Source organism: Canis aureus, chromosome 12 (assembly GCF_053574225.1).
Source record: "Canis aureus isolate CA01 chromosome 12, VMU_Caureus_v.1.0, whole genome shotgun sequence".
Taxonomy (NCBI): domain Eukaryota; kingdom Metazoa; phylum Chordata; class Mammalia; order Carnivora; family Canidae; genus Canis; species Canis aureus.
Genome location: NC_135622.1, coordinates 27,662,800 through 27,680,465, shown reverse-complemented (window position 1 = coordinate 27,680,465; position 17,666 = coordinate 27,662,800). Strand labels below are relative to the sequence as shown.

Below are 17,666 nucleotides of genomic sequence, written 5' to 3'. Positions count from 1 at the left end.
ATGCGACTTCTCTAGAAGGTCCAATTCCTATAAGAAAGGTAATTTCCTGATAGAAGATATCAAACCTAGCTGTGACCTCTGGTTGCATCACTGTGGTAGTTCAGAGAGAGTGAAATGTATGATAGTGAGTGATATCCTTAAGTCTCAATTCAGTGTGAGGAGGCTGGTTGATGTAGGGGAAAATACAGAGTAGTGAAGATTAAGGCTCAGATGAGAGGCTGTGGGATTGGTTATTTTAGGAAGGCATGATCCCAGAGTGCAGGGATAAGACATAAGTTTCATGACTCCAAGGACATGTGGTAGGAGTTGGAGACAAAGAGACAGGAATGAGGTAAAAGATTGAGCTTCTGAGGGTCCATGGATTCAGGGACAGACTGGAGAAATCCCATCCTCTCGACTGCTCAATCTCCTTCTCTGCTTGTGTTTCAGGTAAGAGCTCACCAAGGAGAGTGAGTCAGTGAGAAACTGCCTGTTGAGGACCAGACAAACCATGTCCTCTTGGGATCTTCTCCCTTTGTCACCAGACTGAAGGCAAATAGCCATGGGTCTAAGGCTGAGGAGAGAGGAAGGGTAGGGTAGTCTTGGATTTGTGCATCTGTCCTCTTGTCTCTAGGTTGGATATTATCTTGTCTCTACTGTAATAAGACTCTGGATGCCAGACTTATTCCAGGCATCTTGGGTATTCAAGGATGTAATCAGTATGTGTTTTGTAAGATGGGGCAGGCATCAACTTTGAGTTCCACTCTTTCTTTTTTTTAATTTTAATTTTTATTATTTTTTAAAGATTTTTATTTATTTATTCATGAGAGACACACAGAGAGAAAGAGGCAGAGACAGAGGGAAAAGCAGGCTCATCGCAGGGAGCCCGATGTGGGACTTTGATCCCGGATCCTGGCATCAGGCCCTGAGCTGAAGGCAGACGCTCAACTGCTGAGCCACCCAGGAGTCCCTCTTTCTTTATTTTTTTTTAATTTAAATTCATGGTTTGTGTCCCTCTCTAATTTTTCCCACCATGAGAGACTCCTAACTCTGGGAAACAAAGGGTTGCAGAAGGGGAGGTAGGCGGAGAGATGGGGTAACTGGGTGACAGGCACTAAGGAGGGCACTTAATGGGATGAGCACTGAGTGTTATACTATATGTTGGCAAATTGAATTTAAATAAAAACAAATGTAAAAAATAAAAAAGTAAAATCAATTAGTCAACATTATTAGTTTTAGATGTAGTGTTCAATAATTTATCAGTTGCATATAACACCCAGTGCTCATCATATCGTGTGCCCCCCTTAATGCCCATCACTCAATTATGCCATCACCACACTCACCTCCCCTCCTGCAACCCTCAGTTTGTTTCCTAGAGTTAAGAGTCTCATGATTTTTCTCCCTCTCTAATGACTTCCCATTCAGCTTTCCATCCCTTCCCCTATTATCCTCTGTACTGTTTCTTATATTCCACATGTGAGTGAAACCTTATGATAATTGTCTTTCTCTAATTGACTTATTTCACTCTACCCTATAATACCCTCCAGTTTCATTCATGTTGATATAAATGGTAGGAAAGGATGAATACTTACCATTTGCTCTTTCTTGACCCTTCATCATTACTACCCAAATGGCAGAGAGTTCCACTGTATGCCCTCATCACAAAACTCAAGACTCAAGGAGGGAAAATCAGATACCCCAAAAGGTGGTCACCATCCTATCCCTGTGGCCACCCTCACTAGGGCACAATTCTCCAGCTAAAAAATATTGATTAACTTTTATTTAGTTGGGTTAAGAAAGATTGTCAAAATAGAGTAACTATCAAAATAACAGAGAGCATGTAACTTCCAAATTTGAGGGAAGGATGAGCAAAGGGAAAGCAAACAAAACCATCTCACTCAACCCAGTTGAAGGCACTAAAGGAAGGAGAAAAAGAAACAGAAAAAAAGACACCAGAAAGAAACAAATAAAAAAAAGAATGAAAAGAAAAAATAAAAGGATGGTAGAAATGAATTGACGTATTTCAGTAATTGGTCAATTTAATTTAACAGACTAGAAAAAGAAATACTGCAATGTGCTAATTAAAAGAAACATACTTAACAACGGAAAGGCATGAGGGTTTTTTGTTGTTGTTGCTTTTTTTTTTTTTTTTTGGTGCCAAGTAGGCTCTGACTGGACCAAAGCTTTCACAAAAACAGCTATAAGATCTGGAAGGAAATGAGTAGGAAACTTGAATGCATTGATAGTGAGCACAAGCAAACACATATAGGTAGATTCTGCAGGGGAGTAGCTACTTGGAAAAAATGCTGTGAATGTGTCCGTTTCCTATATATCCTATTTTTACACATTGAGGTCAGGTTTAAGCTGCATGGCATGAGACAACTAAAACTGATAGAAAACCATACAGTCCTCCTTGAAGAACCAGGGGACAGATTTGGGACAACCACAGCCACTGGAAAGTGAGGGAGTAATCTTAGGAGGAGAGAGGCAATGGGAGAGAGCTTGTGACTTTATGGCCGCCCCTCAAGTTGGGTTTGTCTGGTGTCTCCTCATGATTAGATTCAGCTTACACACCTTTGGCAGGAGTGCTACAGAAGAGGTAATGTGTCCTTCTAAATGTGCCATCTCCTATGAAGAGGCACCTTGTGTTGTCTTGCGCCATTACTGGTAAATGAAATTTTGGCCACTTGGTTAAGATGAAGTTGGCCAGGTTTCTCTGTTGCAAAATGACCAATATTCCTTTTGAATTGATAAGCAATCTGTGAGGAGATTCTTTAAGACAACGCATAGCTCTTATTCGTCATCAGACAGTCGCATAAAGGCTTTAACATCTGTTGATGATTTTTACCTGAATCACTCATTACTATGATGATTGAAAAATATTAAGTTTATTTTTATTATCCTTGAACTAATTATGTTTTTTATATATTGGCAGCAAGCTGTTAGAAAATGAAATAAAACATCAATTCCATTTACAATGAAATACTTAGGAAAGGATTTAACAAAGGATGTAAAGGACACATACGTGGTTGTACACTTAAAAATGGTTAAGATATTACTCAGCCATTAGAAACGACAAATACCCACCGCTTGCTTCGACATGGATGGAACTGGAGGGTATTATGCTGAGTGAAATAAGTCAATCGGAGAAGGACAAACATTATATAGTCTCATTCATTTAGGGAATATACAAAATAGTGAAAGGGAATAAAGGGGAAAGGAGAAAAAATGAGTGGGAAATATCAGAAAGGGAGACAGAACATGAAAGACTCCTAACTCTGGGAAACGAATTAAGGGTGGTGGAAGGGGAGGTGGGTGGGGTGTGGGGATGACTGGGTGACGGGCACTGAGGTGGGCACTTGACGGGATGAGCACTGGGTGTTATTCTAAATGTTGGCAAATTGAACACCAATAAAAAATAAATTTATAATAAAAAATGGTTAAGATGGTAAATTTGTTATGTGCATTTTACTACAATTAAAAATAATATAAAAATAGAAAAAACAAATGTGTAAGCACTCACTAATAATTGTTACCTACATAATTATTATATATGTGTGTGTGTATATATATATATATATATTCTATATATATTAAAGGAAGTAATCCCTGGTTCTCGAGGAGTTTGCGAAAGGAGATGATTCTACTCTGTCAGTGCCAAGTGCCACAGACAGATCCAAGGAAGGCTTGGGGTCTCCTCTGGAGGAATCCCAATGTAGTTCCCCTTGCCCTAACTCTGCTATGGGTATTCACTGCTCCAAGTCTTCTGTGGAAAGAGATTTTTTTAAAAAAATAGGAAAGACTGCATGGATTGACCAGGTAGATGCTTGGAAGAAATGCATCCAAGTGTGGCCTGCCCAATCCAGCCTGGCCAAGAGTGCCATCTCTGTGAGGTCATAGCCATGCACACAGAACCTGTACTCTGCCCAAGCAGAAGGACCATGGCCCAGGGAGCAGGAATGATGGAGCCAGACCGGTACTCTTCCCAACCTATTGACTTTTTCCTTCCACATTTGGCTTATTTCCAATTTTCAGCTGCAGAATTTGATTCAAGTCCAAGCTGTTCTGTGGACAGAGGTTCAGAAATGGCCAAACCACATTATCTGTGGGAGGTGGGTTCTCACTCTGGAGGCCTCTTAAGTACAAATGCATGAAGCACCTGGACCTGCTCTGGAGGGCCTTAATTGGATCTGAGGTAAGGAAGTTGCCTGTGTCTCCAGTCCTGCCCTTGGTGACTCAGTCAGGAGAAACTGCCTGTGGGTGTGACATACACCGCAGTCTCACCCTGCCATTGCCTACACACTCCCCGGTCCCAGCCTGTAGAACTGGCCCTTCCCTAGACCCTCCGCCCTGGAAGATGCCATGGGACTAAGCAAGGAACAAAGCAACACGTTTCTGGCTCAGCACCCAGCTGCAGTGCTCTGACCCACAGACTTGCCTGTAATTCCACGTGGATTCCAGCGTTACTCAGAAGTGCTACGAGTTGGGTAGCACCTTCTCCTCTGTCGCTCCACACAGTGACTATAGGATGTGGCTGTAGTTGGGGCGGGTGCCCAGGGCTCTGGCAGGAGTCCCTTTCTGTTCACATTTCCCTGCATCACCACCATATCTCCTGTGCCAGGCAGGGCCTTCATGGTTGTTCAAAGCCACCAAAAGTCACTCTAGGGAGGGAAGAATTCCCTCTGTCCTGATGTGTGCCACACTCTGTTGTGGTGGAGCCCTGTGTCTCTGGACTAACTCCATTGGTTTCTGTTGTCTTTCTTGAAGTCTCTGCTCTTCTCAAGAAGCCCCTTGGTCCTTCCTGCCAAAGACTCCTGGCAGGGAGCCTCCTTGGCCTCCAGCTCTGCCCTCCATTCTTGATTGCTTGAGTCTATAAGTGTTATGTGGCTTATTTGTTCACAGCGGGGGATGGGGATGAGTTAGTATGAAATCGAACTGCCGGAGTCCTAATATCAGGTCTTACTAGCTTGTGACCTTGAGTTAGTTACTTAACTTCTTTATACTTGGCTTTGTCTTGTTAGTTAAATGGGAATAAAAATTACACTCACTTCACAGGTCTGATGGCACAATGCCTGTACTGCTTTTGAGGTAATGCTTGAATGCACAGACAATGTTAACCTTTCTTGTAAGGGATTTGAGAATCTACAGCATATGCTGTGGTCATTCAGCCAGGCTGAGTTGGGGCCTTCTCCCTCTCTGGGTCAGGTAAGATGTGTTAGCACAAGCACAAGGAAGTGTTTGGTCTTAAACTGGCCTCAGGTTTAGATCAGGGTAAACATGGCCTCTGCCATGTTCACAGGGTCCTCTTCACATACCTGGGGAGAAGGGCCAGAGAGGTGAGAAACAGAGGGTGTGGGAAGCAGGTTGTCTGTGGGTTTGTGCTAAGTGCTTACACTGCTCTTCACAGCCTCTGTCTCACCCATCCTCATGACAGTCCAGTGAGGTGGTGGTTCCTCCTTTCTTTACAGAGAAATGCAAATGAGGTGAGATGAATCATCAAATCAGAGAGATGAGGCAAATTCCCTCAGGCCATGTGGCCAATGATGATGATGATGATACAGCTGACATTTAAGCACTTACTTGTGCCAGGTATGGCTCTAAACACCTCATATACATTAACTCCTTTAATCTTAACAACCACTCCTGAGTAAGTATTATTTTTAATTCCCATTTTACAGATGAGAACTCCAAAATGCAGAAAGTTTAAACAACTTGACTAAGGACATAAGCTAATAAGTGACAGATTTAGAACTTGAATCAGGATCGTTGTGACCAGAGTTCAGCAAGCTTTTTCTATAAAGGACTGTATATTAAATATCCCAGGTTTTGCAAACTTTGCAGTTTCTGTCACAGATACTCAACTTTGCCATTGTAGTGCAGAAGGATCTACAGACTGCGTAAACAAATGAGCATGGTTACAATAAAGCATTGTTTAGAAAACAAACAGTGGGACCATGTTAGCCCAAAGACACTGGCCAGAGAGTGTGCACTATGGTCATAACTGCTATATTAAGAGAATGTGGACCCAGAAGCATCAAAGCTCTCTGAGAAATAAGAATCATAGCTGCAAACAAAATGTGAGACAATTCTCTGGCCTTTCCAATGTGCTACAGCATACAACTCATTCAGTGTTAGTACGATTTTATTTATTAAAGATATACTGTTTACCAGGCATCACCTTAAGTGCTTGGAATACACTAATGAACAAAATAGACAGGAAACCCCTCCCTTGTATGAGCTTATCTTCCAGCAATATAGGGTGGGGGAGCAGATAAATAACACACCTAACACATAGCTGAATTATATATACAGTGTGTTAACAGATGTGGGGAGCTGTGGAGAGAAATAGAGCATGGTAAAAGAAATGTGGCAGTAGGAGAAGAAAGCATCATATACTCACCATCATAGGATGGTGAGTATAGGTCTCATGGAGAAGGTAATATTTTAGCAAAGACTTTACAGAGGTGAGGAGTGAGCCATGCTCATATCTTGGAGAAGAGGTTCCTAGGCAGAGAGAAGAGTCAGTGCAAACGCCCTAAGGCAGGACTGTGCCTGGCTTGTTCAAGAATGAGCGAGAGGTCCATTTGACTTGAGTGTACTGCATGGTGTGGTAAAAGAATGGGGTCAAGAATTAATGTCAGCCTAGTTTTGAGGGGCCTGCAAGCGTGGCAGAGACTTGCCTTTTAGTTTCAGAGACTCAGGGAGCACAAGAGTGACATGAACTGAGGCAGATTATAAATGGATCCCTCTGGGTGCTGTGTTGTGTCTTAGGGTCCATAGCTTTAGACTCAGGTTTCCTCAATTTGGTTCTGATTATTGGTTCCATATTATGCAACATAATTAAGCTTTCTATGCTTGGTGTCCACATCCATCAAACAGAGATAATAAGAACATTTACCATATAGAGCAGTTATGAGCATAAAATGAGAAAATTCTCATGAAATAGAAAAAAAAACCCATTAAACATAGTTCTAGGGACATAGTGGACACCAAAAGAATACTGGTTATTTTAATTATATTCAATTTATCTGCCTAATAAAAAATTACTATTTTACTATAATAAACTGCTTGTGAATGTGTGCTTAATATTGATACAGGTGTGTGCTCTTCTACCGTTTCCTCCCTCATCTCTACAGCAAGAGCAGGAGCCACCCTCACCTCTAGGGCACTGCCACTCTCACAAAAGTGGTGAGAATCACCTTGGGGGACATTACTCCTCTGAAGACTGGCACAGCTTTTGGAACAACCTCCATGGTCATATAAAGTCCATGAAGAATTGAGATATTTCCTAAGAAGGAAGGATACAAGCTGAAGCCTGAGGAGAATGAAAAGAGAACAGGAGAAGAAACTGCCCATGGTGATGACAAAGTGTGTTAGTTACCTGTTGCTGTGTAACAAATTATTCCAAAACTTAGCAACAGCTTACAACAGCAAGCATTATTTCACACAGCTTCATAGAATAAGGAATCAGAAAGGTGACATTTACTGGGTGGTCTGGCTCAGGACTTCTCATGAAGTTATAGTCAAGATGTCACAGGCTTCCTCATCAGAAGGCTGGAGTGGAGCTGTAAGGCCTGTTTCTAAGACTGTTCACACATAGCTGTTGTCAGGAGGCCTCAGGTCCCCACCAGACAGGCCTCTTCATAGGCTGCTTGAGTGTCCTTCTGACATGGCAGTTGGCTTCCCCCAGCGGAGAGAGAGCCAGGAGAGATCAGGATGTGGCACCCTGCCACTTCCACCAGGTAGTATATTCTTTAGAAACACGCCACGAAGCCCAGCCCACACTCAAAGGAAAACTAAGCTCCACCTCTTAAATGGTAGAGTATCAAAGAATTTGTGGACAGATTTTAAAACCATCACACAGGATGTATGACTTGGGGCAAAATAACATATCTTAAGTAGTGTCAGTTCAATTTTCAAAAAAGTCCAAAACACAACTCTCACACAAACACAGAGTGAGCATGTGCCAAGGATTTATCATTATTAATAAGTGAAGGAACTAGCAGGATGATAAAACTGATTCAAAAGACATGATCAGTCAGGAAATAAATGGTGGAATGGGTTGGCTGACTTAGATTTAAAACAACAACAACAACAACACCCTGCTTAATGAATTGCAAGGCAATAAAACTGCACCCTCTAGGGCCATCTTTATTACTAGGCAGAAATGATTTGCAATTTATCAATTTCCTCTTAGTTCACACCTAACTTCACAGAGTCTATCTAATCCATAGTCATCAATAAGCCAAAGACATCTGTTTCCTAGAGAATTGAGTAATCGCTGGTGGGGCCTGTTTGACCATGCTCTAGTGTGATATTGGAAACACATGTGGTCACCATTTTGTCTTATTTTCAAGTTTGAAGAACTTAACTTTCTTCATGGCATTCATTTTATTTTTGTCACTTGCATCATCTTAGCTCATTCATTCACCTCTCCATCCATTCATCCTGTACCCATCACCATGAAGCACATTGCAAGGGAGACGAAGCTGGCAGACATAGCCCCCTGTACCCTCAGCAAGCCGCCCCATCTGGAGAGGGGAAGCCATGCACTGGTATCATTCTATCTTAGTCAGAATGAGGACAGAGCTTCTGAAGCCCCACAGATGTGTCCTGTAGGTACATGGGTGCAAATCACTGAGGTCAGGTGATCAGAGAGGGCAGCCTTTTCAAGTGAAACAATATGTATTTCTCTAGAATCACTTTACAAATGAAAGTCGGTCTGCTTAAAACCACTTTTGGGGGGCCTGGGCAGTGTAGCCGGTTGAGCGTGTGACTCTTGGTTTTGGCTCAAGTTGTTATCTCATGAGTGTTTGTTAGAGCTCCTGGTCAGTTGGGCTCTGGGCTCAGCCAGGGGTCTGCTTGAAGATTCCCTCCCTCTGCCCCTCCTCACCCAGCACTCATGTGTTCTCTCTCTTTCATTTTTTTTAAAAGATTCTATTTATTTATTCATGAGACACACACACACACACACAGAGGCAGAGACACAGGCAGAGGGAGAAGCAGGCTCCACACAGGGAGCCCGATGTGGGACTTGATCCCGGGTCTCCAGGATCATGTCCTGGGCTGAAGGCAGGTGCCAAACCGCTGAGCCACCCAGGCTGCCCATCTCTCTTTCAATCCCTCTCAAATAAATATGTAAAATCTTAAACAAACAAACAAACAAACCACTCTGTCTATCGGCCAACACCTTCTGGTATTTCTTTTTCATTTTGTTCCTTTTTGTAGTTATTTTCAGTGTCATTTCCATTTGGACAATTTAATGATTTTGCATAATGTAGCCTCTATATTTTAAAGTTCTCTGAAAGGTGTTTATCACATTAGAAAACCTCAATATTTTATTTATTTTTGAATGCTTTAAGGCCTTTTTACCTATAAGCTGGAACACAATTTCTTTAAAATTTGTACCTTAACAATAAATGGCTATCAGTCATTAAATTGTTGGTCGTTAAATTGTTATTATGCACTGCCCTCTACCTTTAATTCAGCTCCATCACGGAGAGTGTATGGAGGTATTGAAACCACATGAATTTTTTCCCAGTCACATATTTTTTTTGCCAGTTAGGTATTGGAGAAGGATTGAGTACAGGTGGCATGGACTAGATTTTATTTTCTAAGGAAATAATCAGACACATGAGTGAAGAGGTTGATACAAAGATGTTTGTCATCACATGATTTTCAATAGCAAATAATAATAGACTATAGATAATTGATCATTATAAATAAATGATGCGTCTATACAGTGAAGTGTGTGCAGCTATTCAATGTTATGCCATAATTCATATTCGGTATGGAAAGATATTCTTCTATTTTGCTACATGAAAAAAAGCACGTTGAATAGAGTGTAGGCTCTATGACACAGTTGTGGGAGACAGGATTGACAGTCACATGTATATGTACACAGAGGAAAAATGTCATTGGTTTTCTGATGGTACACTCAAAGAAGACAAGTTTTCTTTCTTTCTTTTTTTTTTTTTTTTAGAAGACAAGTTTTCATGGATTTTTTTTCCAATCTGGACTTTCAGGTTTTTTCTACGATGAAAATGTAGACTAAAACATTGCCTGAGCAGGAAAGCCCCACCTCTGGCATTTTCCATAGGCCTGGCAAAGGAAGGAAGGACAGAAGGAAGAGAAGAAGGGAGGAGAAAGGGGGAATTTGTTCTGAAATCTGCTTTCCTTGAGGGGCTATTTGCATTGAAGCCTTTGGGTCTGGAAGTGTCTAAGGTCTGGGAGCTGAGTGCTCTTGAAGAGCTGGAAAGCCCCTTGGAAATTCATCAGAATTGCTGAAAGAATGCTATCTGCAGAACCTTCCTTCCCTGGGAGAGGTAATGAACAGTAGGTGTTTCCAGAGGCTTAGGGTGGTGTGAAATACCTGGGAAACCCTGCTCCTCCTCAGCTTCTGGCAGTTTCAGGGGCTCCTCCCTAGTGCATTATTAAAAGGGCTGAGGCATCCCAGAGGAACGGGCAGATACACAGGCTCTGCCAGGAGAAAGGAGCATTCTGAGGTGTCCTTTGGGGAGCTGGGTTTCATTCTCCCCAGCAGGATTGAGGCTCTCCGCACCTCTAGAACCCTCTGTTCTGTGGGGGATGTTCACATACTGTGGGCGGGGTCAGAAGGCTGTTTGCTACCCAGGCCCCTGCCAGCTCAGTCTATATCTCCACCTAAGATTTTGTGTTATTTCAGAATAAGAGAGTCTACACACTTTGAAGCTAAAGATGGTCCTGAGTGGGGCGCTGTGCTTCCGGTGAGTATCTGAACCTCTGATTGGGTGTGTCCTCTGGGGGAAGTAAGTTATGGGTAGACCCGTTGTCCATCCTTTCTGGGTAGAGAAGGGCTGTGGCTGCCCAGAGCTGGGGCTCTCATGGGTGGGTGGGCAGCTCGGAAGTTGTGAACAGCCCTTCATTGTCCTAAGAGAAGTTTTTCCAGCCTCTGTCAAGCTGAGGCTGGCCACCTCATGGGGGTTCCCTGATGAGAAGAGGGAGCAAGTGCATCAGTCTGTGTGCAGCCGCAGCCCTGAGTATCCATAATGAGAAGGGAAGTCAGGAGACCCAGTCGGAGCTGTTACCACCCACTGGGATGAATTGATGTCAGTCCAGCCACTCTGCTCCATTACCTCCCTGCTGCCCTTCAGGGCGAAACAACAACAAAATGATTTAGTCAATCAATCTCTCTGTCCACTGGCGTGTACTGAGCCAGTCAGTCTGCTGCGTTCTGGATTTTGCACTAGTGACTGAAAATGGTCTTTGCTTACTCTGAACTCAGAGTCTACCATAGCTTTTCCCAACGTGTGTTCTGTAGATCCCCAATCCTATGAGTGGCTTTACAGTGCTGCTCCTTGATCAAGTCATGTGGGAAATACCACTGTGTCTTCTTATAAGAGAACCACAGTGCAATGCAATATATTAGTAACTTTGAATGAGATTTGTTTGTGTTTAGCCATCACTGAACCAGTTTTCACATAGCATACTTATTTCCATATAATTTCTGAAGAAACCCACTTTAGGATATATTTTTCACCTCACAGGATGTCAAAAAATCAACTGTGATCAGAGATGAGAAATAAGTTTGAAAAGTAAAATGAAATAATTTTAATTTTTTGTACTTTTTAAAGATTTATTTATTTATTTGAGAGAGAGTGTGCATAGTGGGGAGGGGCAGAGGGAGAGGGAGAGAGGAACTTAAGCAGACTTTGCACGGAGCTCGAGCCTGACACAAGGCTCAATCTCATGACCCTGATATCACAACCTGAGCTGGAAACCAAAAGTCTGATGCTCAACTGACTGAGTCATCCAGACGCCCCAAGAATTTTAAATGTAAAGATATTCCTCACTTAATAAATGGAAGTAAATGTGACTTCATGTCTTTAAAAATGATTGAAGAATCATATTTTCATCTGGAAGAGGCTTGGGGATTATCTAACCCATTGTCTTAATTTAGCAATGGGGAGACTCAGGCCCAGAGAGAGCAAGCAGCTTATCTGTTGTGACTCAGCAGCAATGGTGGCACAGCCAGACAAGAACCCAGCACTCTGACTCACAGTCCACACATGGAGAATATTGGTTGGTGTAGAAAAGATGGAATAAGGTGAAGGAGCAAAATCAAGAGTCAGATGGGAGGCTGTGTTATTATCTCATTGGTAGGGTATGAGCCCAGCAGGCTGGCAGAGAAGGTTGGGCAGTTACTTCTGGCACAGTGGGAGGAGACAGAGACAATGCCTGATACTGGGGGACTCTGTAGAGCCCAGCCAGCCTGAACAAACACCCATCCCTCCCCTAACTAAGTGTCTTGATGTTTCAGAATGAAGGATGCAGCACTGAAGGTACTTTATCTGCATGATAACCAGCTTCTAGCTGGAGGGCTGCATGCAGGGAAGGTCATCAAAGGTTGGTGGTAAAAAATGACCCTATGTCCCTAGGTGTCTATACACTGAGAGGAGGGGGCCTGAAGAGGGCTTAGAATAGCTATGCAAACTGGCACAGGCCTACAGATCCCAGACCTGACACAGTAGAGGGGACATCATAAAAGCAGGACAATTAAAATACTATACCTTGTACCAAAGTGAGGACACATGCCCCAGTGCCACCTGAAGCCTCTATGCAAACGTGTGAATATTTTCCAGGATGAATGCTTTGTTCTTCCCTCATAGGTGGACTTAGGCCAAACCTTCCTTTTCCTGGGACCCAGTACTGAGGAGAGATCTGAAACAGGCCTCTAGGCCTTTATTCCCATGTGAGAGTGACTTTCCACCCCTTTACACAGGGTCCCCTCTGCTCTGTGGGGATTCTTGGTTACTCAGAGTGATGCAACCCAGATAGCAGGTGGTACCATCTGGCCTCATGCTTACTTCTTCTGCCCCATACACTATGACAGGTTTTGTTTCTAAAATAGCACATACCTGCCCACTTGGGACACCTTTACTGGGCTGTGGAGCCAGGCAGATACTCCTGCCAGGCTGTGTGTGCTTGTGTGTATGTGTGTATGCATGCATGTATGTATGTGTGAATGTGTATGTGTTTGTATGTGTGGTGGGGGATGGTACAGAGAAGAAGGAGACCCTCTTGTTCTCAGGAATATCACAGAAGGTATAAATATGCCTGAATAAATCTGATGATAGTCTTACCAAATCAAGTTTCCAAAACAAGGCCAGAAGGGCAAGAGGCATTAAAGGAAATGGTCAGATCTTCCCTAGAGCTTAGAAAAGACTTGAAGGTTTGAACCTGGATAAGAGGATGGGCCTAGGGATGGGAATATGGTACAATGTCCTTACATGCCTCAATGTCATTGGGCCAGTTGGCAAGAGACCACCCTTCCCTAGATGACAGCGGCTAACAGGCTTCCCTTTTCCCAGTCTAGGGACAGGATGTCTCATGCAGGTCTTGCTCTCCAAAGTCCACGATGTAGGGGAAGATTCCCCTGAATATGGCTCCCTTTCTCTAGGTGAGGAGATCAGTGTTGTCCCCAACCGGTCTCTGGATGCCAAGCTGTCTCCAGTCATCCTGGGCGTCCAGGGAGGAAGCCAGTGCCTGTCGTGTGGGACAGGGCAGGAACCAACTCTGAAACTAGAGGTGAGTCCTGTGGGGGCTTCCTTGCTATCTGACCTCATAAGCCAGCAGATCCTGAAGCCACTGGGCCATGCATCCTAGGGCCTGAGCTCCTCTCCCTCACAGGGTTCTGTGATTGCAGCCCTGCCTTTCCATGCCCCCAGCCCAGTTCTCCTGCCTCCTCCACTCCTTCCCCTCACCTGCCCCTCTGCTCACAGCCAGTAAACATCATGGAACTCTACCTTGGTGCCAAGGAATCCAAGAGCTTCACCTTCTACCGGCGGGACACGGGGCTCACCTCCAGCTTTGAGTCAGCTGCCTACCCAGGCTGGTTCCTCTGCACCGTGCCTGAAGCAGACCAGCCTCTCAGACTTACCCAGCTCTCAGAGGATGCCAGCTGGGACAACCCCATCACAGACTTCTACTTCCAGCAGTGTGACTAGGGCAATGCATCCCTCAGAACCTACCTGAGCAGAGGCAGCTCAGGCGGGGCAGAGGTGGAGGAGGACACTGATGGCAGCCACCCACCATCTGCTCTCAGGGCCTCACCTCTGGCTGGCACTCGGCCACTCTCCCTTTTGATTCCCAGTTTAGGTAAATCCTTCTGAGATTTGGGGCTTTGTCCACATTTTCTTTCCCTGTTGAGTGGTGCTACTTCTGTGGAATCTTGCAAAAACCACTCAAGATGAATTGGAAATCACATAAAAAGGTTCCTAAGGGGTCAGGGTTGAGGGAATTGTGGAAATCCCTCATGCTTCATGGTAACTTACCCAGTAGTCTGGAGCCCCACAGACCAGTCCATCCCAAGTTGAGCCTATTAGGGCCACCAGCTGCTCACATGAAGTCCTGTCATCCACCAGTATGCAGAATAGGGAGGTCATAGAGTTAGAGACCCAAGGCCCAGCCCCATCCCTCTTCCTTACAACTCAGCTGCCATCATATTCTATCTTTTCCATATCAACCCTCGTGCTCTAGCCATGGCAGCAGAGGGTGGTGATGTCCGAGGAATGACTCCAGCTCAGAAGGCTGAAGAATGTCCAGGCATTACCTTTTGAAGCCTGAGGTACCATTAAAATCCAAGATACTGGTATCTATTCCCATGAAAAGTTGCTCGTGGCATTCTAAGTGAGAAGAGCAAATTACAAAGTAGCATATCTTGTAATTTCATTTTAATTTAAAAAATATCTATATGTGTCTGCATAGAAGTCTGAAAGAGTTTACTTCAATTTTAGCAATATCAATTTAGCAATTATAGGTGATTTTTCTTTTTGTTCTTTTATTTATTTGCATTTTCTAATTCTTCCATGATGAAGATGGACTCCTTGTGTAATAAATAAGTTAATCTTGGGGAAAACAGAGCAGACAATATTTGTGACCATCCTCGGCACTCCCTGAGTGAAATTCAAATTGAATTGAACTCTGCTGGTCAGCAGCAGCAAGAATCAGAACATAGATCTCCTCAAACCTGCAAAGAAAGAGAATATGATGAGTTAGCATGGTTGAAATCTCCTGAAGAAGGAATTTATAGAAAGAACAATTCTGGACCTAGAGTGGTCACAGCTCCCTAAGATTGCAAGGTGTGGGTTTCAGCCTCCAAAGGATCCTGTGCTGGTTGAAATTTATTTCCTTCTGGATACCTTAGACTGTGACCTTATTTGGAATTAGGTTCTTTGCAGATACAATTAGTTAAGAGGTCATGCTGTATTCGGGTAGGCTCTAAATCCAACATGACTGCATGTGCAAGAAAAGGAGAAGACACGTAGGCACACAGAGACCAGGAAGGCCATGTGAAGATGGAGGCAGAGATTGTACTTTCACTGCAATAAGGCAAGAAATGCCATGATTGAGGCAACTGCCAGAAGCTAGGAAGAGGCAAGGAAGAATTTTTTCCCAAAGCCTTCAGAGGGAGGATGGCCTTCTAGTCTCCTGAACTGTGAGAGAACAAATTTCTATTATTTTGAATCACCAGCTGTGTGGTAATTGGTTGTGGTGGCCCTATGACATTAACACAGCCGTTGCTGATCCCATCTCACATCGTGTGTGTGTCTTTTCCCACATTGTACCCACATTTTCTCTGTGACCAACAGAATGTGGCAGAGGTAATATTATGCCACTTTTGAGATTAGATTACAAAAGACTCTGCAGCCTCTATCTTGTTTTCTCTCTTTGTTTACTTGCTCTGGGGAAGCCAGCTGCCATCTCCTAAGCAGCCCTAAAAAGAGACCCATGTGTTGAAAAATGAAGCTCCTACCAACTGCCACATAAGTGCATTTGGAAGCAGCTTCCCCAGCCCCAGTCAGGCATTCAGATGACACAACTCTGGCCGACAACTTGATTGCCACCTCAAGAGAAACTCTGAAGCAGAACCACCCTGCTAAGCGGGTCTAGATCCCCAACTCTCAGAAACTGAGAAAATAAATGTTTTTGCTTTCAGTTGCTAAGGTTTTTTTTTTAAGATTTATTCATCTTTTGAGAGAGAGAGAGAGAGAGTGAGAGCACAGGCACACATAAGTGGGGAGGGCAGAGGGAGATAGAGAATCTCAGGCAGACTCCCAGTGAGCATGGAGTCTGACACAAGGCTTGATCTCATAACCCTGAAATCATGACCTGAGCTGAAACCAAGAGTTGGACACTTAACTGACTGAGCCACTCAGACTCCTCAATTAAATTTTGGGGTCACTTGTTATACAGCAATGAGATAACTAATACAGAGGGAAAGAGAAAGAAATACATTTATTTTATTATGGTTACAATTTTCTCCAATATTTTCATTTCCCTTCTCAAAATTAACATCTGACCTTTCATTTCCCCAAACATTCTGTTTAAAAGTTGATCATACTAAATTTGTTGAATATTCTCTGTTCCTGCAAGATTTAGTTCCTCCTTGATTACCTTTGCAGTTCCAGTCTGACATGCCAAGGACTGTCACTCCAGCACCCCTACCTTCTAAACTCTAGGGGATCAGAACAGAAGCCAGAGGAGAGGTCTAAATCTGAGCCCCAGGCATTCTTCCTGCACCTCACCAGTCAGACAAGCTTGGCAGGTTCATATTCTGCTGAGGCACTAGCAAGGAGGTGGCCAGACCAGAAGGGTCTGTCTCCGTGGAGCTACTGAGACCCAGATGCCGCCAAAGCCTTCAGGTAGCAGACAGCATAAGTTGTATCACAGACCTCTCAGAAGTATCAAGAACATGAGCTCCGGGCATCAAGCTTGTTTCTACAGATCCAGTTCACACTCTTTCTTTGCCCACAGGCCCATTCATAGTCTCATATCATCATCTCCTCCAAGAAGGCTTTGCTGAATTGAGATCTCTGGTTATCTACTCTGTGCTACATTGCTATGCCAACTTCTATGGCCCCTGAAATGACCTCAAGGTCAAGGCTGTATCAATTTGTTTCTAAGCACCTCAAATAATATTTGACAAATAACTGGAAATCAGTGAGTACAGAAGGTGGAAACTATTCTTCCACCCTGGAATATTCTTTCTCTCTCCTCCACCCATCTAAATGGGCCCACCTTTCAAGGAGCAGCTGAAATTTCACCTCAACCTGGAAGCTTTCTCCAGCCTAAAGTGATTGATTCATCATTTGTAAGATGGTAGAGTTCAAAACGGTTTTAGCAGAGATAACCTGATATGAATCCATAGAAAAGGAAGGAGTATTAAATGCTGCCTTTAGGAATGTATAGGCTAGGGGACCCTGGCATCCTGACTCTTTTTTGAAAGAGACATAGTGGTTTTAGATTTCTTCAATTTCAGTATAAGCCCCCAGATTGGCCTGTATTTATAGAGGTGAAATGCATTGGTGCCAGTTATAGGCATTGAGGACTACAAGTGTGTTCTGAGTAATAGAGAGTGTCCTAAGACCAAATCCTAAGGGCAGAGGCTAAGATGCTGAAGCTCTTTATCCTGGAGAAGCAAAGCACAGAGAGCTCCATTCAAACACTCAAAGCTCTGCCTCATAGAAAAATAAACTTGTTCTGTGTAATTCCAGGAGGCACAAGCAGGACTAATGAGTAGAAATTATGTGTGACCCAAAAATTTTAACCGCAAGGACCACATACACTGTTAGGGTTCCTTTAAGAGGTTGCGGAAGTGTTGAAGAAGAACCTGATTAACTATGTCTCAGGGGTGCCGTCGCACAGGT

The 17,666-nt window shown here is 43.6% G+C and overlaps 1 protein-coding gene across 1 annotated transcript; it reads left to right on the top strand.

Annotated features, from left to right (window-relative positions):
• The first annotated feature begins 10,400 nt into the window (after positions 1–10,400).
• On the top strand, positions 10,401–15,954 carry IL36RN (interleukin 36 receptor antagonist). Its single transcript, XM_077843261.1, has 5 exons — positions 10,401–10,484; positions 10,664–10,724; positions 12,278–12,363; positions 13,418–13,545; positions 13,740–15,954. Exons 2-5 carry the CDS (start codon positions 10,696–10,698, stop codon positions 13,962–13,964), a joined length of 468 nt encoding a protein of 155 aa, XP_077699387.1. The 5' UTR covers positions 10,401–10,484; positions 10,664–10,695; the 3' UTR covers positions 13,965–15,954.
• Positions 15,955–17,666: the final 1,712 nt, after the last annotated feature.